Genomic DNA, 22,159 nt, shown 5'->3' with positions numbered 1-22,159 from the left:
TGGACTGGGTAAAAAAAATAAGGAAGCCAGCCGTGAATGGGCATCCATCGTTCTCCACTTCGTGGCGTCAGAGGCAATGTGATCAGATGCCTGAGCCCCCTACTACCAGAACTTCCTTGACATGATGGACTACCCTTGGATGTGAGCCCAAATAAATGCTTTCTCCCTTAAACTTGTTTTTGCCAGGGTATTTTACCATAGCAACAAGAAAAGTAACTGAGACAGTGTCTAACTCCTCCCACCAAGTCCCCTACTAACAGCCCACTTTCCATTCCTGAGCCCTTTGGCCGGTCTACACATCCATGGAACCCTGGGAAAGTTCTCCCTTTGGGCTATCTGCCCAGCTTGACTGAAGTTCCCTGCTCACAGGGACTGTGTCTCTCTTCTTTCCCATGGTGGACAGTTCGGTATTTCCCTTGTGAATGGTGCTAAAATGACTCAGGAATAAGCGACAGTATTGATGATCTTCTGCATTGGCTGTGCCTGTTTCAGGCGCATGCTAACTAACATCAGAAGGGTTTGCCTAGGTTCCCAGCCTGCCGGGCAGGTCCCAGCTCTGAGCAGTTGCAGCCGTGGGGGTGGGGGAATCTACAACGTTTCGTTCTGCTTTGGCCTTTTCCTCCGTTTCCCCCAGCAGCACAGTGCCTTATGATAACATTCAAATTCCTCGAGACAGATTCCAGAGTAGAAAAGAGGTTCCCTGGGGTCGGTTACAACTTCCCATCTCAGGCTCCAGTCTTCCTTTTTGGCGCTGTTACACCAGACCGACTGCTACCGAGGCCTTCTGGGCTTCAGTTTTCTCCTCGGTAAATTCTGGAGGGTGAATAGGATCTGCTAAGGGTTAGGAGATGAAAGGCGCAGTGCTTGGTGTATCAAACTCTATCTCTCTTTACAATCCATGTCCCTATCATTTAATCCGGGGGATGGGGCGTAGGCTACGGTGCTGAGCCAGGGGAAACTTTTGCAGGATCTCCTCCCCCCCGCCCCCTCCCAAGGCCCAGCGTGGCAGGAGATGCCAGGCTGTAGCTGTTTTGCGATTCTACTTTCCTTGGGCAATGGAAAGTGGCAGGCTTCAGTGAGCTCAGGTGCGGTGGAGACTTAGACCCCACAGTCACGTGGACTGCCAGCCAAGGCTGCCCAGCCGAGCCCCTTTGCCACATTCACTTAGGTCCTCTTCAAAAATCAATGAAGTATGCTCAAAGGTCTGGCCTCTTCCGAGCACTCAGGGCAGAGACCCCTCTCCCAGGTCAAGCTAGTTCTCCCCACCCCTACTTTTCTGAGGGGTATGGGGCCTCCAGTCCTTTCTGCTCCTACTTTTTTCCCCCCGGGGAATCAAGCTCACAGTTTGACCCCGCAGAAAGGAGTCCAGTGTCCCTGAAATTCTTTGCAGCCGGCAGGAGGATTGCGGGTCCCGGCTCCTGTTAGGCTCAGCGGGGATCCCAAGGGGTCTGCGCTTCGGCCGGCCCCTCCCCCAAGGTCATCCAACTTTTCCCTCCCCCTCCCCCGCGGGGAGGGCCCCCCCCGCGTGCATTATTCATTGGTCCCGGCCCGCGGCGGGCGCGGGTGCTGATGTCAGGCCAGCGCGGGTGAGGCGGGTGCGGCGGCCGCCCAGCAGCCCGGGCGCGGGTGGGGGGGCGCCGAGTGGGGGTGGCGGCCAGCATGCTGCTCGGCTGCGGCTCGGCCTCCCACACCCGCGGCGCCCGCGTCCTCGCCAGCAGCGCCGCCGGCCGATCGGGGAAGCGACACCCGCGTCTGCAGCGGCGCCGGGTCCGAGCGCGCGGCGCGGGGCGGTGGCGGCAGCGGGGGTCCGGGCCCGGGCGGGGACCGGGGGACCCGGCATGGCGCTGCGGAGAGGCGGCGGGGCGCTGGGGCTGCTGCTGCTGAGCGCCGCGTGCCTCATCCCGCCGAGCGCGCAGGTGAGGCGGTTGGCGCGCTGCCCCGCCACTTGCAGCTGTACCAAGGAGTCCATCATCTGCGTGGGCTCCTCCTGGGTGCCCAGAATCGTGCCTGGCGACATCAGCTCCCTGTGAGTGGGACCCCTCCACCCCCGCCCCGCCCTGCCCTGCCCTGCCTTGCCCTGCGCCGGCCGCCACCAGGGAGTTGCGGCTGGTGCTGGGGCAGCGCCACCTGACCCTGCTCCCTAATCCCTTTCTTTGCGTTTGAGTTGGGGGCGCACCACGGGGCGTGGGTGGAGTCTGTGCCGCGGGGAGGTTAGGGGGACTCAGAACCCCGGAGTGCGGGAATCCATTAGGTCCGCGTGACAGTTTCTCATTGTGGCCCGCGGCCACCTGCATCAGATCTACCTGGGGGAGCTGATGTTACTGCAGACCCGGGGCCCACAGTGGGGTAGGGTCTCTCCACCAGAGTCCACAGCCTGTATATCGCGCCCCGCGATGATCGTTTGGGTGCCTTAAAGTTTTGAGTGGTTCTGTTGTGTTGTTGGGTGGGTGGGTGTGTGACTGGAGAGCAGCTCATTGTGCCCGGATTGAGTGGACTAACTAGGAATGGGTGAGGCCTCATGGCAACCAGCCTGAGAGGTGCTGTGAGGTTGGCCCCCTCCGGACCTCTCCACACTACAGGCTGGGAAGAGGCTAGCCTGGGCAAAGGCGCGCAGCCTCTGGAAGTGGAGGGGCTGCTCCACGTGGCTTCAAAGAGGGCTTCCAAGTGTCTTGCGGTAATGAGGTGTCCAGCTGAGCCCCTAGGGTAGGAAGGCACCTGACTTCTTGCCTTGAGTTCAAGAGGGCCTGTCTTTTTACCACCTTTCCCCATAGCGGGTTGTATTACCAGCACTGGGCAGAACTAATCAGAAAGGGTCCCCTGTCCACTTGTTAAGTGCTTTCGACTAGGTCTCACACAGTCACACTGGCATAAATGTTGCTATGGAAGGGACCTTAGGGGGCTATATTGCTGAGACATTTCCTGCTAGGGTAGTCCATTGTTCCAGGGTAAGATGCTGGGGCCACCCTTCCCCCGCCCCCACAGTTGTAGCGGAGGGAATCCTGAGGGTGAGGGAGTCCTGGGGATAACGTTGTTTGTGCCTTTTCCTGCGTGTCATCATTCTTGTGCCTCTTCTCCAAGGCAAAACAGCGTCATGATCCAGGGATGGAGAGGATCCGGGGCCCTGTTTACATCTGTAAAAAGTTGGAAGGACAGTAGGCCTGTTTGACTTTCCTATTGCTAAATTAGATCACATGGAGGATTCTAGAATTTCTCTCGTTAAGCCCCTCAGATATGATCAAAGCTGAGGTGTTCTGCATGTTAACTGAATAATGTATGGAAGTCCTGCTGTGGTCAGAAAGAGTAGGAGACCCTGAGGCAGAAACAACCAAGCTTCTATCCCGGGTTGACCATTTATCTGGCAGATGGCGTTGCCTCTTCCTTCCTGGGCAAGTTCAGGTGTTTCTGAGTTTTCCCCAAGGCTTTCACAGTGCGTTTAATCAGAAGTGCTCTGAGTGTCTTCCAGAGACATGTGCTTCCAAGGGGAATGCTTAATCCTACCCCAGAGTTTTGGGGGCCAACATTAACTTTGTGTCTGCACAAACAGTATCTTGGGCAAAGGTGAAGTAATTATCCATCTTTGGCAGGGGCCTCCTGTAGTTAAATGAAGGAAGCGAGGGGATTATTTTAAGCAGACAGAACTAATGTCTGTGCGAGGAGCCAGGCTGATGGTACAGGATCCTATTAGCCAGACAAGGCTCCCCATTGATCAAGTGCATTGGAAAGCAGCTTGCCCCTTCTCATCTTGTTCCCTGAGAAGATGATGGCCAAACACAGACGCTTTTCCCTGCAGAGGAAGAGTGTGAAGCTCAGTTGGAAGATGAGGCCGAGTGCCCACACGGCTTGACATTTCCTGAAAGCAACCTGGGCTTCCCTCTGTCCCTCTCTTGCCTGTAGGAGCCTAGTCAATGGAACATTTTTGGAAATCAAGGACCGAATGTTTTCCCATCTGCCTTCCCTGCAGCTGCTGTGAGTATGGGACATTCTCTGCAAAATGGAGTCCCCAAAGTGTGGTCCTTGATGGGTGGTCTCTGCCTCGTTAGTGTGGGTCTTCCTATAATACAACAGCTACCCGAGTCACCCCTGCTGGCTCTTAGCTTGTCCTGTGGTGTCCACATTGAACCAGTGTCCTGATCCAGTTCATCACCTAAGTTTCCACCCACTTTTCTCCTGGGGCTTTGTGTATATCCCACTCACAGATCAGGCAAGTGGGAGGTGGCTGCATTGAGTTTCACCTCAATGAATAGTTCCCCCAAACATCTCACTTCACCAAAAGAAACTTATCTTTAAAAATCTTGATATTGCTCTTCAGATAGGAGCATTTCCAGTTTGTCTCACACACGTGCAGGCAGGCAGTATACTTGGCATTGGAGGTGGGCATGCTTTGATCTCACTGGCCTGACATCTCTTCGGGAAAGGTACTTTTGTTTCCCCATCTGAGAGATGAAGAAATGGATGCTCAGAAAGGGTAAATGCCTTACCTTGATCCACGGAGTGAGGATCCAAGCCCATGGCCCAAAACTATGTTTGTCCCAGGTCTTCTTAGTGAACCATGCCCAAGTCACTGTGATGAATGCCCACACAGGGCCCTGAAACCAAAGTCAGCTGATGTTTGATAATGACAATAAACATCCCAAAGTCACTTTGTGAAAGTAATTCACTTGGCTGGGGTTTGTGTATGGAGGGTGTGTAGCTCAATGGTAGAGCATTGCTACCATGCAGGAAGCCCTGGGTCCCATCCTTAGCACTGCATAAGCAAAATCGAAAATCAGCAGGCCGTCGTGAGTACATAGCACAGACTCTGTCATATTTCTTGGACTTAGCGAGACTGTAAGTACAGCAAGCAGTGCACTATAGAAAAAAGACAGAGATACAAATCACTAACCACCCTCCATGAATTGCCACTGATAGTTTTATTCTTGATATGTTTTATACCTACTGTAACATGAAACTTACCACTTAAAATCTCAGTTCATATGCCAGCAAGATGAGTCAGTAGGCAAAGGTGCTTGCCACCACACCTAATGACCTGAGTTCGATCCCCGGGGCCTGTATGGTGGAAGGAAATTAGTCTCTGGCCTTATATAAGTGTTGTGGCACACTTGTGCCCTGCCAACATGCCATACAATAAATAAATAAATAAATAAATAAATAAATAAATAAATAAATAAATAAATAAATAAATAAACAAAACACAACTTTAAATCTCAGTTCTTTCAGAATAGAAATACAGCTTAAATATTATTTAACCAAATAAACTTAGGTGGTTCTATAAATATTTTACAGAAAATTATTTACCTGGCTACTCAAATAGAAAACCACATAGTGATAATCTTCTAGAGATTTCTTAACCTTTTAAAGATGTTTCTTTCTCATGAGAATGTATAGCATGGTAGACTGGATTCTTTTTCTTTTTTGCTTCCACTGTGTGACTTCAGTCAACTCTCTTCTCTTCCTTGGGCTCAAATATCTCTAGAATACAGTTGGGTTAGATTCCTGTAAGTCTATGATTCCATGGTTTCTTGGGCATCATGACGTATTCATTGGCTATGCAATTGTGCCTAGCAGAAAATTGGTTTTGAATAGTGGCCATCAGTTCATATTTCCCAAGGTCCATATTTTCCAAGATGGGGACAGAGAGGTAATATTGGAGAGACAGCAGAAGATTCAGCCAGCAAGGGATCCCTTCCTCACTGTCCCCATCACAGTGGTGAGGACAGTTGGGAACCTAAGCAGTTGTCCTTAGGCTGAGAAGAGCCTTCATTTGCCCACGGATCAGCACCTAACAAAAGAAAAAGAAACGGCTTCACCTCATGACTGACCTCTCCGTCTCTACTAAAACCTGTCTTGTTTTCAGATTGCTGAATTCTAACTCATTCACGGTGATCCGGGATGATGCCTTTGCTGGCCTTTTTCATCTCGAATACCTGTAAGTGTTGCTCAAAGTTTGGTTCCTCCAGGGGCTTTCTAAAGTTGTGTCCTGTGGAGGGGAGAGGACTGCAGAAAGCCTCCTTCTCATGCCAGCACTGGCCTGTGAGCTGACTTACTGTTCAGCATGCTGGGGCAGGAGGAGGCTGGGGACAAAGCTCAGGAGAGGAGGCACTCATTCATTCTCTGCTGACATTTAATTTGTCATGTAGTAAGTACGACTGGAGATTGTGCTGGATATTTTTACCTCCATAACTAGGCATGGATTTGCTGAGGGGCCAGAAATAGAGCTGGACGGTTCTCAGGGCTACTTATTTTTAAACAAAGTTTCCCTATTTGAGGGTAAACTGTCTGGTTTGTATCCAGCTGTCCCATATCCCATTTGCTCTATCTCCTGTGAGTTCTGCTGAGGGTCTGATTAGATTTTCCTTTTCCTAAAAGTGAAAACCCAACCCAAACCAAAGCAACAAAAAAGCAGGAGAGGGGGTTATCCACCCTCTTCAGACGTACCATTTCCCCCTCTAGCCTCGAGCTTGGCTGTGGTTCTTATTTTAGCCTTTATCACATTCAAGTCTTTCCATTCCCCTTAAGTTGTCCCAGCCTTGTGTCTGGTGAGTCTGTAATAATGCTAATCCTGCTATCAGTTGGGATTTTCTTGCTTAGCATTCAGAGGATTTGCAAAGCCTTGTTCCTGCTGTCTTATCTGAGGTGAACAGGTAGATGTTGGAATTCCAGACACATCCCAGGTAGAAAACGCTCTCTGCTGGTGTGAGGTCTCAGGGAACGGTGTCTCCCCAGGAATTCTTTCTCTGGAGAACCCTGTCATAATCCGGTATTTTGGGCATGTATTTGATGTGGAGAGAGTGTCACAGCTGCAGGATTGAAGCCACTGGGGTCTGCTAAAAGCCCATGAATAGCTGTGGGGTACCTGGGATTTTCTCTGATGGGAAGTTCATGTCTGCCCAGGGCATCAGGGAGAAAGTTAGCTTATCAGGGTATGCTAAAATCTAGGACTACACAGACACCAGAGTTTTTAAAAACAGGCATCAGAGAGTTCTCTCGGTGAGAACTAACTCATTGATTGTGTCACAGATGTGGCAAAGCCTTTCCCTTGGACCATCTCATCAAAGACGTGCTAGCTTTTGACTTAGCTTTTTGGCCCTTGGGAACAGTTACAGTGTTCTCGTGTCATATCCTGAGAGTTTATAGCATGACCAGTGTCGTTGTGACGGGGTCTCTATGTAAGTCCTGTACCATCTCAGCACAAAGAAAGCCAGCCCTGCTCCCTGGACCCTCCTTTCTGCTTTCTAGCATCCTTCAGAGCTTGAGAACACCCCTGCCATGTCACCATTTGTCTAGAGACGAGGCTGTGGAGGACAGGATGAGCTCAAGGTTGCTGGAAGCCAGGCTTAATGGAACTCTTCCTAGCAAAAACTAAAACCCAGAGATGTAACACAATGGGCTCCCCTCTAGGGACTATGGTATAAGCAAAAGTATATGGATAGCCAGGCAGAGTTTGGCAATGTAAGAAGAGCAGGGAAAAATGCCTGGAAGCTTTCCAGTGTTGCAGAGATGGGAGAATTTCTGGCTTCCATGCAGCACATTCTTCTCCCTTCCTCAAACCCAAGATGCTATCGCCCCTGTTGCCAGCTCTGAATCTGGAGACATCAAGTTGATCTGGAAGGAGCAGAGAGGCTGGCATGCCTGTGTTCTTGCTCACATGCCTGGCTCCCTCGTGGAGTTGAGCGTAGCTTGCTGCTAACTTGGGAGTGTCGGTACTTCATGAGTGCTTTCCAGTTTTACTGCCAAAGCACACTATATCGTCTGCTAGAGATATTCAGGAGAGGGAATGTGGTCATCTTATGTCGCTTCTCTCCTTAGGTTCATTGAAGGGAACAAAATAGAAACCATTTCAAGAAACGCCTTTCGGGGTCTCCGTGACCTGACTCACCTGTAAGTCCCCCGAGATCCGCTGTAGGTGCTGGGGAGATGGCTGAGTCTGCAAAGGGCTGGCCATGCACACACCCCGAGGCCCTTGGTTGGCTCCCCCAAACCCATGTAAAAAGACAGGCATGGGGGTGCATACTTGTGACCTCAGTGCTGGGGAGGCAGAGGCAGGAGGATTGCTGAGGTTTGCTGGCCAGCCAGCCTCTCTGAAGCAGTGAGCCCCAGGTCCCAGGGAGAAACTTTATCTCAAAAAATAAGGTGGATGGCTCCTGTGGTCACATGTGTATACACGAACACACACACACACACACACACACACACACACACACACACGCACGCACGCACTCACGCATGCACCCACACATGCACCCACATAGAATTGTTTTTCCTTGACGTTTCTGTATTCACAACACCTCTCAAAGGAAACTCATTTTGAGATTGCCCGAGAGACTCCATTACTGTCAGACACTACTCTTTGTGGTGACCAACTTGTACACTGGTCTCCACCATCCTGTGTCACCAGGGGGACCCACATAACTCCATGTGAAGTAGGAAACCCTCAGTGCTCCGAAGGCCTTGTGCTCGTGGAGGAAGTGGGATAGAAGCATGGTTCTTCTACCCATTTGGTGCCAGGTGCCAGGCCGGCCTGGTACCCAGACGCCTTCTCCGTCTTTCATGATAATCTGCGAGTCTCCATTCTACAGAACTGGGAACTGACACTTGAGAGACTCAGTGAAGGACATCGGGTAGAGGAGGGAAAGTGGCATAGAGACATCGTGTGTCCCCCCATTAGGATGAAAGCCGCCTTTTCTGTTATGTTAGAGGAATCTGTAGTTTCAGTTAGCTCTCCAGTTCCTTACTCGCTTGCCAGAGGCCAAAGGGAGAAAAAGGAACGGATCTGAATTGATCGGCATATCAGAATAAAACATGCACATACACTTAGAGAAGCTGATAAGATTGGAAAAAAAATAATGACTGTGTTTCTGAAAATGTAAAACCGGACATTGTCATGGTCGGAGTCATTTATTAGCCAAGACTTGGGCTTCATTTGCATAATAGATAATTTTTGTCTGAGGAATATGATGAGTCCTATATCCATAGTCACTTTGTCTATGATTTAAAAAAAAGAGAGAGAATTGAGGAAATCGGAGGGCACTGACTCTGGGGGCTGGGCAGGGATGATGGTACCTTTGAGTGTAACCCTGACCGTAGTGTAGGAACATAGTCATTTAAAAGAGTCTTCTCATTAAGCCATAATGATCCTGGTGAAGGCATCTGCCAGTGTGCACAGTAAGCCTGGGTTCTGGGGCTGCCAAAGCAGAAGCCCACCTGAGCCCAGGGCTGGAGGGGAAGGGGAGAGGGAGCAACCATGGGGGATTGGAGCATACTTGTCAGCACAGTGCATGTCAGAGAATGTGTGTCCTGTTGACATTATTGTTCTCGGGTTTGTTTTTCTCTGGAAGTGCAGACTTCTCTCAGAGTCAGCCTGTATGCCAGAGCCCTTACCTCCCATGGACTGAGGTTTCAGGCTTGGGTTCAAAACTCCAGGTCATCCCTTATTGATATTACTTAGATTTTCTGGTCCTTGATGTCCTCATTCTCAAGATAATGATAATTGTACTGACTGTGGATGGTTGATGTACGTAATACATTTATGATGTTTGGTTGCAAAGACCAAAGCCCTACTTCCCACAGTAAATGCCAATGACAAGAAAATGGCTGGCATCATCATCATCATCATCTTCCTCCTCCTCAATGACAATACCATTCCATCCTTCCAGTCATTAAAAAGGTCTTGATTTTTCTCTCTGGATTGATACATTTTCTTGACCATTTGAGTATCCAGACAGAGACTGCTGAAAGGATGGAGTTCCATCTGGAGAGGAACAGCTGAGGCACATAAATGTGGGTACCAAAAGCTGGGAAGGAGGACCATTGATATTAGGCACACGCTACAGGCAGAACCTACACATTGTTTGTAGTTGGCACTGCCCTTATCTCCCTTTTAAACTTCTCATACAGAGAAAGCCTCAGCTCCAAAATTTACTCACTTCCTTAGGGAAGTCCCTGCCCAGAATCTTCTCACTTAAATGAAATGTTTGATGTTGGCCTTTTGTGAACTTTCCCAACACTTAGATACCCACATTCATATTAAAACACGAGTTGGGTTCCAAAGCATGGAGGGAGCCATGCCAATCTGTAACTAAAATCTAGGACATTTGTTTTCCAGCAGTCTTATAGAACCCAGGGGACAGGAAGCTATTAAATAGTTGGAGAAATGAAGTAAGTGCTCTGGGTTTGTAGATGAAATGAAATGGAAAGGAAGATGCAAATGTTAAGCACTCTGCATGGGTAGGGTGGATAGCTCATGAGAAGAGGGCTGCCTTCTGAAACCTAGCTTGCAAGTTGGAGCAATTGCTAAATATTCTTGTTTGTTTGCTTGCTTTAGCCATTCCAAATCTAATTATATTATTACCGTTTCAGTGCAGCAGCATCCAGGTAGCCACGTAGTTTAATTAAATAACTAACTGATATTTAGCTAATTTCTTTTTGCTTTGCTTTCCAAATCAAAACAAACACCCCCCCTTTTTTTTTTACATTTCCAAAAAGTTACCCCAGTGTACGTTCAGTGTGATTATATAATCAGCTTATTTCCCAACACATCCAAAAATGTGCAAGTACCTCATTAAGAAAAGCAAGGTAAAATAGCACACGAAATGGTATTCTAATCCATTTATGGTTGCCTGAGTGGGAAGGGAATAAATAGAAACTGTTGGCCTCCCCATTCTCAGTCGGTATTTGAAGGAAGAATGTTTGGAGTAAAAAGGAGCTTAAACTTTCTACTACAGCCCACTGACTGTAAAAAGAAGTACTCATTTATTTAACTATCCTTCTGGGATGGGCCATGACCATGCTATGGCCAGGTATGACTCACTTCATACCTGTTTTATAAACTACGTACATGTTTATCACTTAGACATGTTGCCATTTATACTCACGAGTTGAAGAAGACTCTAGAAGAAGGCATCCATTGCTTGGCCAATTTACATTCGTGGGTGGTATCTGGGGAAAGCACAGACTTGATGTACATTGTTTCCACACTCAACATCTTCCTGTAAGGACACTGCACTGTGGGCTTCCATCCTCAGCAGGCTGGTAACGGGGCACTGCAGAATCCTGAATCGATAGGAGCTGATGCTCTTCAGGAGCTGATGCTCTTCAGAATAGTCTGCCGTAGCTGGAGGTAGGTGTGGACTGGCCTCTCAGAAACCTGTCCAACACTAAGAAGAAACAGGGAAATGATTTCTCATCAGCCTTGGTTAATGAAAAGCTGAAATCAATCATAATCAGTTATTCACTAAATATGCCGCTTCACTGAGATTCCATTATTATTATCCTAGTGTGTCAGAGAGTATTCACTGAGTCCATTTCAGAAACATGGACCATCAAATATCCTTTGATGGACCGTAAGAGAACTTCTTGGGAAAAGGTTGTACATTTTCCATGGTTAGTCTCATATTGTTGCCTCATTCATTCATTCATTCATTTTCCAGAATAGCATGTCCATCTTCTTTATCTGCAAAGATTTCCCAATTTTCTGAGTGTTTTCACTGTTCTGGAGGTGGGACGACACCATGGACAGGCAGCAATCTCTGCTGCTTTTGTGTCAGGAAGGTACCCAGTCAAGAAGCAAACAAATAATTAAAACATACTTGCAAATGACTGTCTTCCAATGAAGTTCAAGGAGCCATCGATATGTGGCTGGGTTAGAGGAGTGGATGGTGAAGTCTCACCTACTGGGGTGGGGCGTTCCTAGACTATGAAGAGTCCTACACACCATGAAATGGGACCTTGGCATGTCCCCCTCCCCCTTTTTTTTCAAGACACGGTCTCACTGTCTAGGACTGGCTGGCCTGGAACTCCACTACATACACGAGGCTGGCCTCAAGCTCGTAGAGATCCACCTGCTTCTGCCTCCCAAGGGCTGGAATTGAAGGTGTTGCTCCACAAGGCCTGGCCTGGAACCTTGGTTTTTATTCCAAGAACCAGAGAAGCCATTTGTAGTTTAATAGCTGTGCATAAAGAGCTTAATAAAGTGCTTACTTTCAAAACAAAAAGGCTTCCATTGAAATCCAGTTGTCTTTGTGTCATGGAGTTCCTGTCTTTCGGTGTTGACAATCAAAGCCATTCAGAGCTCTCCTTGAATCATTAGATGTACTTAAAGGGACTTCAGAAGGAACAGCGGGAAGGGAGTAACCACATTAAAATGCGACTTTCTTTTTCTAGTTCTTTGGCCAACAACCACATTAAAGCACTTCCAAGGGACGTCTTTAGTGATCTAGATTCTCTGATTGAACTGTAAGTAATGCAAATGAAGTTTGGGTGTACTGGTCACAGGCCCCAGCCAACTGGCTTTCCAATCCCTTTGCTCTTGACTAGCTAGACCTATCACAGAGTAGTACACACTGAGGAACAGCATGTGTATTGTCTTGGGTTGAATTCAGCCATTAGATAATGTATCCTGTGTCCAATAGTAAGTTAGGCTTGCTGGATGAGTGGTGCCTGTGTAGACTTTCCATCTGCTTTGCCTCCTCAAGCTTCACTAGAAGCATTGTGACTGTAGCATATTGCACTGGGTGCAGTTTAACAAGACCTGGGATGTTCCAGTTGTGTTTGTGAATACTGTCTTCCTATTACATCTTGTTTTTATTTGTGGGAACCTATATTGGGATGTTCTCCCATCCCTTCCCACCTCCAACATTGAACTGAGACAATTTTTAAGAGGGATGATGTCTCATCTCTGAGAACTCTCTGTATGCCATTCAGTTAAATCACTTCATCAAGGAATACTCAATAAAGATAACAATAAGTACACAAAATAATATGCATGAAACACAATTATTTTAAAGAAATTCCATAATTGGATTGTTTTAGATGTATCAGGCTATGAATAACCCCAGTGTTTCATATGACACCCAAAACATGCCAAACATGTCTGTTTCCCTGTGCATGTGTTTGTGTTCTGTATTTCAGAGATTTAAGGGGTAACAAATTTGAATGTGACTGCAAAGCCAAATGGTTGTATCTATGGCTGAAGATGACCAATTCCACTGTGTCTGATGTGTTGTGTATCGGTCCACCAGAATACCGGGAGAAGAAGCTCAACGATGTGAGCAGCTTTGACTATGAGTGTACCACCACAGGTAGGCAGAACCTCTCTCCTCAAAGACGGACGGGTAGAGCAAGTCATTCTTTTCCTGGTAGACTGCCAGCTGCATATGAGGGAAAGTGACCATCGGCATTTTCGATCAAAGCCATTTTAGAGAAAGTGTAAGGATTTTAAGAGAAGTGAATCAGGGCTGGCAATGTGGCTCATTGAGTAAAGGTACTTGCCACCAAGTTGGGTGACCTGAGTTCAATGCCTGGGACCTATGTGGGAAGAAAACTGATTCCTACCAATTGTCTTCTGCTCACGCTTGTGCGCATGTGGACACACATACACACACACACACACACACACACACACACACACACACACACACACACATCATGTAAAATGTTTAAGAAATGAATCAATTTGGTTAGGAAAATACCTCAACAGTTAGAAAGGATTTTGTTAGCTGCACTAGCTCTTATTTTAATTTCTTTTTTTTCCTTCATTATCCCCCCCCTTCTCCCTAGCCTTGAGACAGAGTATTGCTATGTAGCTCAGGCTGTCCTAATTCTTGTTATGTTGAATAGGCTGGCCTTGAATTTGAAGGCATTGTTCTGCTTCAACCTCCCAAGGGCTGGGTATTACAGGTATTTTTTTTTTTTCTGCCAAGCCTGTTTTAATTTTGATTCTTTGCAAACAAAATCCAAGTACTCCAGTGTTCTTTTTTCCCTCTAATTATGTGCGTTTCTGAGTGTGTGCACATGTTCATGCATGTGCATGCATGAGTATGTGGATGCCAGAGGTGAAACTTGGGTGCCATTCTTCAGGATTGCTTTTTGAGGCAGCGTTTCTCGGTCCGAATCCTGCTGATTCAGCTGGACTGGTTAGCCAGTGAGCCCCACGGTCTGCCTGGCTCTGCCTCCCCAGCACCGTGTGCACCTCACCGTGTCAAGCTTTTTTATGTAGGTTTTGGGGAAGAAAACTTAAGTCTGCATATGCAGAAAATACCTTCCTGACTGAGCTAGCTCTCCAGCTTGCCCATCTGTCTGTCTGTCTTTGAAGACTGAAATACAGACTTGAGAATTTGGTGTGAGACCCTCTTTAAATTGGCCTGCCTTTCATGGAAAGTCAGCACAGAAAAGTCTGGATATTTTTGTGATGACTGGCTTTTTTTTTTTCCTCCAGTAAGATGATACTTATTATAAGTTTAATATCAGATTTTTATATCTATAAGTTATTTTCCATTTCAAGTAGGGAGAGATAACTAGGAAAATTATAGCCTGTGGCAAAGTAGAATATATAAGTTGACAAGCGGTTACTGAAGAAAAACATTCACATTGAGGGAAAACTGTAAAGGTAGTGTGACTTTGTTTTTCTCAGAACCCGCCTCAGGGTTTCCATTTCCACATTTTTGAGGTTACAGAATAAAATTAAAATGCCGACTACCTCCAAGTCCCCGCAGGTAGAGGGCAGGGGGTCCCTCTGTTTGAAAAGCTCAAACAGGTTTCCGGTGCTTCTGAAGCTGGATTTTCAAGGAGAGAGGATCAATCCACAGTGTGCAGCCAGCTTTCTAGATGTTTGTGGAAATAAACGGTGAGGCTAGGAGTTGCTATCTACAAAGCCTAAAGGCATGTCGAGAACTCAGAAAACAGCTAAAGAAATACTGAAGACATAAAAATCCCAAGAACAAGGCATCATATTTAGGCCCAAATCGACTACTCCCTTCCAAACAAGCCAAAACCCACCAAGTCGATAGGAATCCCAGGTGTTCATGTGCATGTACACATGTATGCTTGCAGATACTCACAAGTTCTGCTTGGGAAACTGGAAGTTTCAAGAAAGTAGCCTTGTCTTGACCCACAGAGCTGGGGTGTATTCAGCTGTGTGATTGGCAGGCGCCTTTTACTCAGCCTGGCCACGAAGAGGTTATTTGTTGTGGTATCAGGCCAGCGCAATAAATCAGAGGTCATGGTCAATGGCATTTGTACAAAAAGGTGTCATTCAAGACCATTTGGCATTAGGTGCTGGACTGTAACTTTCTGAGACTCCTCTTGGCCTTCACTTCTTTTCTAGAGAGTTCTCTAAACACCACAGTGAGATTGGCATTTCCCATCATTCTGTTCACATCTGGTCACAGTGTCCATCTCTGAGAAGATGACACAGGTTTATAGAATGCTCTGGGAACAGAGCAGCATTTATACAAGAAAATAGGATGTCTGACCTCAGGACCTTGTGGATGGTTCTAATTGTGTTCTGGGACTGAGAACTGTCATTGGAAAGCAGACGGCTTGGAACTGCAGCAGCCAGGACCTGAGTCCCAGAATCCATGGGGACAGTGTGAGTCCTCTAACACATTTGGGCCATCTCTTGGGTTTCTTTGTCTTTGCTAACAAGGTTCCTACTCCTTCCAAAGTCCAAATGGAGCTTTCAGGAAGGAAGGAACTGATTGTTCTTTTCAGTTGCCTTAAGCTATGGACACTTTGGCTCTGCTCCACGATTTTTGTCCAAGGGGGTGATGACACAATAAGATGACCTGTCCCCAGATACTGTCCCTGCCACATAAGTGTGTGGTCAATAAATTGTGAGGTTATTGACATGTCTGTCTTCTGCTCATATCAAGTCCTGGCCTCTGGTGCTTTACCAAAGGCCAGGGAAAATTTGGTGAGAGGATGCCTGGAGGATGGAGAGGCAGACTCACTGAGAGAGAGAGAGAGAGAGAGAGAGAGAGAGAGAGAGAGAGAGAGAGAGAGAGAGAGAGAGAGAGAGAGAGCGCCCAGGGTCACTTTATGGCTTCCTTACTTTGGAGGAAGCCATCTTTTTCTTAGCTCAATCTCTCCCTGTTTGGCCCAAGAGAGGAAGGCATTGTTACCATGCTGTTCCTCCACAGAGGGGAGTAAAGAGCAGGCAGCCACTACCAGGCTGCCTCAGCTCTTCAGATTAATCACAATTCTTCTACACCCTCCCCTTCAAGTCTATTTTTAACCAGGCAGAGATTCCTGTTACCCACCGATGATCCCATGTTAGGTGGATAATTCACTAAATTCCTTAGAGGGAGTGAGTTTTGCATCCTAATTGTCCTGTTAGCCTCCCTTGTTCGGGCTGATGAAAATGCAAAGAGAAATAATGCATTAATGTGCACTCTCTCTCCCCATAGGCTCAGCATCATGTATAATTTATTTTCTGCAACTTCTATAAATAGCTATGTAAAAATCTGTGGATTCCAGTGGGAGAAAGACCGAAATTGTAAGAGACCCACTGACATCATGAACCTGATCTGATGTGAATGGAAGCGGTCGGTGGCTCTCATGGCGGAATGTACCATTAATATTTTAATGCTAGTAAATTGATGTCACTTTAGTCTGTGTGTCCTTTGAGGTCTCTCTACAATGACCATGCCTTTGGCTTTGTGAGAGTCCGGTTCAGGTGTGGGGAGGAGAAGGTAGGCGAATTTGTCTAGGGCCTTTCTGCACAGTGTATAGATGCCGGTCTCTGTCCCCTGTCCCTCGGCCCTTTCTTCCTCTTCCTTTGGTGGTGGGAGTAGGGCTGTCTTCTATGAAGGATTAGTCATTTATGTGATTAACAGTCTGTGTCATGCCAGATAGTCAGCGTATAGGAAATATTATGAAATGATGAATTTAATTTGGAAAAATAAATTAAAACAGAGTCGTGGAAGCTTGATTTGTATAACATGTTCTGTATTCTAGTAGAACTATTTTTTAAACAAAAAAATTTCTTTTTATTTTTAATTGTGTCTATGCCTATGACTTTGTGCATACTCAGGGCCTGTGGAGGCCAGAAGAGGGTGTACTATCTCTTGGAGCTGGAGTTACAGGCGGAGTTACAGTATCCTGACATGGATACTGGGAATTGAACTCGGGTCCTCTGCAAGAGCAGCAAGTCCTAAGTGCTGAGCCATCTCTCCAGCCCCTATTCTGGTAGCCTTTCTATATTGCAGGATTCCTCAGTAAAGGTGGAAATCTTCTACTTTAAGGCACACACATTCTAACTCAGAAGCTTACGTTTCTGAGACTTGAGAGCACATCTGGGCAAGCAGTGGGAGCTAGCAGATATGGGAGCCGAAGACATCAGCGGGAGTTTAGAGCCTTGGCCTCCATGATGAAAGGAAAGCGGCCGAATGTAGAGGAGTTTATCACTATCTCTGCTGAAATGAAAAGAACTGCATTCCTTGATGTTCTAGAGCCCACAAAAGGGAGCGTGCAGGAACTGCCTCCTTCCTTCCTGTTCACCTGCCTTGAACATAAGCAGCCTTGAACACGTGCTTAGTTGCCTTCTGACTAGCTTGGTAGTTCTTTCTTGGTGGTGATGGTCGCAAGTATGTGTCCAGAGCTGGCTAGAGGCTACTGGGCATCTTCCCTAAGTCTTCAGCAGGTGGCTTGCTACTGTCTGCTTGCAGAAGTAAAATCCTTGCTGAATGGCGTGGGCTGGGTGTTGTGCCTCACACCTTTAAAATGGAGGCTCTATCTTCCACCTTCAATCACACAGAAGCTTGATCTGCCTGACCTCCAAGGCTGGCCTCTCCTGGACTCTTTGCTTTCTTCTGGATTGTTAGGGGGCACCTTGTCCACTAGAACCATACGTCCCTCCACCACCCCTTGCTCACCTTCTATCTGCTGGGCTACAGAAGCATCCTCCTCTTAGTTCCCAGTGACACAACTCCTCTCCATTCTCATAGAACCTGCCTGCTGTACTCAGCTTCCTTGTCTGTTACCCACAGTCTTCACAACAGACTTGGGTTAAGGCTATGCCCACCCATTAAGTTAAAAAAAATGTATTAAGCACTTATTGTGTACCACAAATGAGGGAGGGGCGCCTCTTAAAATGAAGGTGTATGGAACTCCCTTTTGTGTTAGGCTAAGAGGTTCTCGTGTGCATGCAGATATGTACAGATGTACATATAAGCCCCCATGCATAGGAAGGCAGACAGTGGTCATGTCATTTCCCCCAAAGTTAGAACATCAAGAATCTACTTGGCAAAAATGTTATTAAAATAGACACCCTGTCTGCAAAGATGGCCAGGATATAGACACGGAGGTGGGACAGCCTGTGTCTGAGTGAGCTCTGAGGTAGACAGTTTCACCCCCTGTGATCTGATCTGTCCCTGCCACAGAGTTGGAGGGACAGCCTCCTTACCTCATCTTAGGACAAATAAACCAAGACCTGGAAGTGACTAACCTTAGGTCTTAAGGGCAGGAAGTAGCTTCAGGCCATTCACTTCTAAGCACAATGGTCTTCCTAGAGCCTCACATAGTCCTTGTCCCCTGAGCCCTGACTTTCTCCTGCCGCCTGTCTTTACTGACCCCTCTCATCCTGCCCCATACTTGCCGCCTTGACTCTTGCCCAGCTGTTACCTTTCCTGCCTCTTCTATTGATCAGGCTCCCTGGATGCATGGCTCACGTGACATCTTTGATAGGGCAACGTCTCCAAATTGGACTCTGATGCTGTTGTTTGGAGTCATGTGGCTAAGATGTAAACACAGCATTGCTGGTGATATGAACTTTGAATGAGGATGGTTAAGGATTGGGTGAGGAAGAGCTGAGCAAAACCCACGATCTCCTCCTGGATGCATAACCAAGGGACTGTACATGTTGGAGCATTTCTGGCCAGAAGAATGCTTAATCTCTGTTTTTTTAAACCATTTGTTGTGGGTGTTTGTTTTTTGAGACAGGGTCTCACTCTCTGTCCCTGGCTGGCCTGGAGCTTGCTATGTAGACCAGCCTGGCCTTGGACCCACAGAAATCTGCCTCCTGAGGTCTGGGATTAGACATGTGCCACATACCCTGCTGTGTGTGTGTGTGTGTGTGTGTGTGTGTGTGTGTGTGTGTGTGTGTGTGTGTGTGTGTGTTTTTAAAGAAATTCTTTCTTCTCCAGATTTCTACTTTGCTTGTATACATACTATGCTAGCTCTGTGGGCATGCCCCCTTTGTCCCTTGGCATTTATGTGCCATACCTAAACTTCCACAGAGAATTAGTGGTCACTTGTGGACTCAATGTGGGTGAGGAACACTCAGTCCCCATGTCACGGTGCTGAACGTGTTCCTGTAGAGTTCATTGCCTTCTTCCTGCTCTGTTATGATGCCCAGACCCTAGGCACAGCACACCAAGTCCAATGTCCAGGGAGCTCATTTAGGTCCCCCCCCAATTTCCTCGGGGCTTCTTCATAAGACCCCTTTTTTTTTTTTTTTTTGGTTTTTCGAGACAGGGTTTCTCTGTGTAGCTTTGCGCCTTTCCTGGGACTCACGTGGTAGCCCAGGCTGGCCTCGAACTCACAGAGATCCGCCTGGCTCTGCCTCCCGAGTGCTGGGATTAAAGGCGTGCGCCACCACCGCCCGGCTTATAAGACCCCTTTTGAGACCCCCTGCAGAAGGTATCCCACCCCTACTTCTCCATTCATGTATGGAAGTGTAGTACTCACTATGGCCTGCACAGGTGCTGTTTCCCAATAGGGTTGTGTGGAACTGGATGTAAATGACAGGTGACCACAGGATCCCTGTTTCCTGTGAGTTTGAGAAGTGGTACATCAAGCCATATTAAGCCAGCTTCTTTCCCAAAGGGACTGCTCTGAGAGGGCTAGAAGTGTAGCAGTCTCAGAACTTACTAGAACACAGCATGCCCTGTCAGAGAAGAATTTGCATGCCAGCTTCATGAATTTCCTGCAGCATTCTTTCTGTCCTGCTTTTCTGATAGCCAAGTCTGCCAGATTCACTTAGACAGTGGAGGCCTTGTTGGTAACTTGTGACACTGCGTCTGGGAAGCAGTATCAATAACTCCACTGGCCTGGCGGTCCCATGTTGCAGAATTTCCAGAGCAAAATGTGACACAGGGCTGTGTGGAGTTGCCTGGTCCCCACCCTCCCGTTCCTTCCCCGGTACCTGCGCTGATGACACATAGCAGAGAGAATGTCCGTTGGAATTCTCACAAGGGTTTTTATGAACTAATAGTTGTTTTTCCACATCCTCTCAGATTTCGTCGTTCACCAGACTCTGCCGTACCAGTCAGTGTCAGTCGACACGTTCAACTCCAAGAACGACGTGTACGTGGCCATCGCTCAGCCCAGCATGGAGAACTGCATGGTGTTGGAGTGGGACCACATAGAAATGAATTTCCGAAGTTATGACAATATCACAGGTGTGTTGTGAAAAGAAACATCCCCTGTTGCAATCAAGGGAAGGCTTGAAGTCCGAGCTTTGAGGATAGGCGGGGACCACATTCCAGCCCACACTGGCCGTGTGACACTGGTCATCTAAGGTGTTGTCCATATGGTCAGCTATTGGTGGCAACAACAGAACTTCAGGTGGTAATTTCCCACTGGTGGTGATCCCGTTGGGAAAGAGGAGGTGGGGCCTCCGCGAGAAAGGTGAAAAAACATCTTCCTTCCGCAGTAAGAAGTCACATGGGACTCCCATGGTCCTGCATAGCTAAGGCAGCCTGTCTACCAGAGCTAAGCCACGGCTTTGTTTTGTGAAGCTGATGATTCACTAATATACCAGCACACGCACACACACACACACACACACATACACACACACACATACACACACACACATATACATACACACACACATACACACACACACATACATACACACACATACACACGCGCACACACACACACACATACACACACACGTACATACACACACATACACGCGCGCGCACGCACACACACACACATACATACACACACATACACACACGTACACACACACACACACACACACACACACACACACACACACACACAATCACTCCTCCTCCCATTGCTTGTTCTCTTACTGGGTCTTGATCACTGCTCACACTTAGTAAAAGCATAGCAATGAGAATGGACCGATCATAAATCCAGGCCGTTGGCTTCTTTCAGTGCTGCTGCTGTGGGTTCCCAGGGCTTTAGTGATACTAAAAATGAACTATCTGCTTGCTCTTTAAGTAAATGGATAAAAATTAAGATCAAAACAATTCTTCAATCTTCCCAGCCTTTCAAGTGTAACTGATACTGGCTGTACAAACAGCACTCTGGAAGCCTGATCATTGTCCTCTGAGAGATTTCCTGCCCAAGCTCCGGGAGGCCTTGAACTGTTTCTCCGGAGTGTACCAGGGTAGAAATTCTGGCTTGGGAAGATCCTAGGAGTTTCTCAGGCACAAGTGGCTACACAGCAAAGGCCGGGACATAGGTCGTCAGAAACAGTGGCGTTTCACTCCCGGGGGACAGGCTACTAATGAGTCTAATCATGAGTCCTGATGCCCAGGAGATGCCATCTCAGATGAGCTAGCTGCTGCCACAGCCGCCTGGTCTTCTAGCGTGGCGCTTACTGTCCAGGGAGCATGGCTTGGAAGCACAGACTCAGCGTAGCTCTGCATGGAGAACCTTGGATGTAAGGAGATCCGATAAAATCCTGGTGGGAGTTCGCTCCATGGTTTGGGGCTTGGTGCTTGGTGGAGGATGTGTGGGCTGGCTTCTGCCTGTGCATCCGTGCAGTCGGCACAGCTTTACAAGTGACCTGCTCTATTCATTCAGGGACAGAACCTGTCTCTACGTGTGTCCCTGTCCCAGGTTGATGATGATGTTGTCTACCTGTCCTTGCCGCTCACTGCGGCTGGCAATAGAGGGGAAACTGGGGTCCCCCTTTAGGGTTCTTAGTCTCATTAATACAAGGTCTTAAGAATGAACGCAAATGTAAGCACAAAGGTAATTTTATTAGTATTGAAAGGAAAAGTGCAGGGCACGCAAGCACTAAACCTCAGCAGCTGCCTGGCGGGGGTAAATGGAGACGAGAAGGAAAAAGCCATGCCATTTAAGCTGGTACAGTCAGACACAGGTGAACGAGCAGCCGCATGGCGGGGAGGGAACCTTTAGAGAGAGTAAGGAAGCAGGGAGAAGCCCAAAGTGTTAAGGGAAGCAGGCTTAGAAAAGAGGTAGAAATGGAAAAGTTCAACACTTACCTGAATAATTCAGAAAATCAGACAGACTTAGGAACCTACCTGGCCGTGGTCTGAGTTTGTAAGCTTTTGTACTAAAGATGGGGATTCTGGGAAAGAAAAATCTCATTAAAGGACTAATTGCTCCACCTAACTCTTTAGCATGGCTTAAGGGGAGCCTTCCTCCTTAGAGGTGC

The 22,159-nt window shown here is 47.5% G+C and overlaps 1 protein-coding gene across 1 annotated transcript in view; it reads left to right on the top strand.

Annotated features, from left to right (window-relative positions):
* The first annotated feature begins 1,782 nt into the window (after positions 1-1,782).
* Lgi2 (leucine rich repeat LGI family member 2) overlaps positions 1,783-22,159 on the top strand; it is a 31,489-nt gene continuing 11,112 nt past the window's right edge. Inside the window, exons 1-7 of the mRNA XM_052734926.1 lie at positions 1,783-2,026; positions 3,895-3,966; positions 5,855-5,926; positions 7,807-7,878; positions 12,160-12,231; positions 12,907-13,076; positions 20,010-20,174. Of these exons, the coding sequence (XP_052590886.1) occupies positions 1,839-2,026; positions 3,895-3,966; positions 5,855-5,926; positions 7,807-7,878; positions 12,160-12,231; positions 12,907-13,076; positions 20,010-20,174 (811 nt within the window). The 5' untranslated portion in view covers positions 1,783-1,838. The remainder of the gene's footprint in view (positions 2,027-3,894; positions 3,967-5,854; positions 5,927-7,806; positions 7,879-12,159; positions 12,232-12,906; positions 13,077-20,009; positions 20,175-22,159) is intronic.

The sequence above is a fragment of the Peromyscus californicus genome, unplaced genomic scaffold (assembly GCF_007827085.1).
Source record: "Peromyscus californicus insignis strain IS unplaced genomic scaffold, ASM782708v3 Scaffold_13__1_contigs__length_99412109, whole genome shotgun sequence".
In the NCBI taxonomy this organism is placed as follows: Eukaryota; Metazoa; Chordata; class Mammalia; order Rodentia; family Cricetidae; genus Peromyscus; species Peromyscus californicus.
The sequence above is the reverse complement of the archived record's forward strand: the minus strand, read 5'-3'. Positions and strand labels throughout refer to the sequence as shown.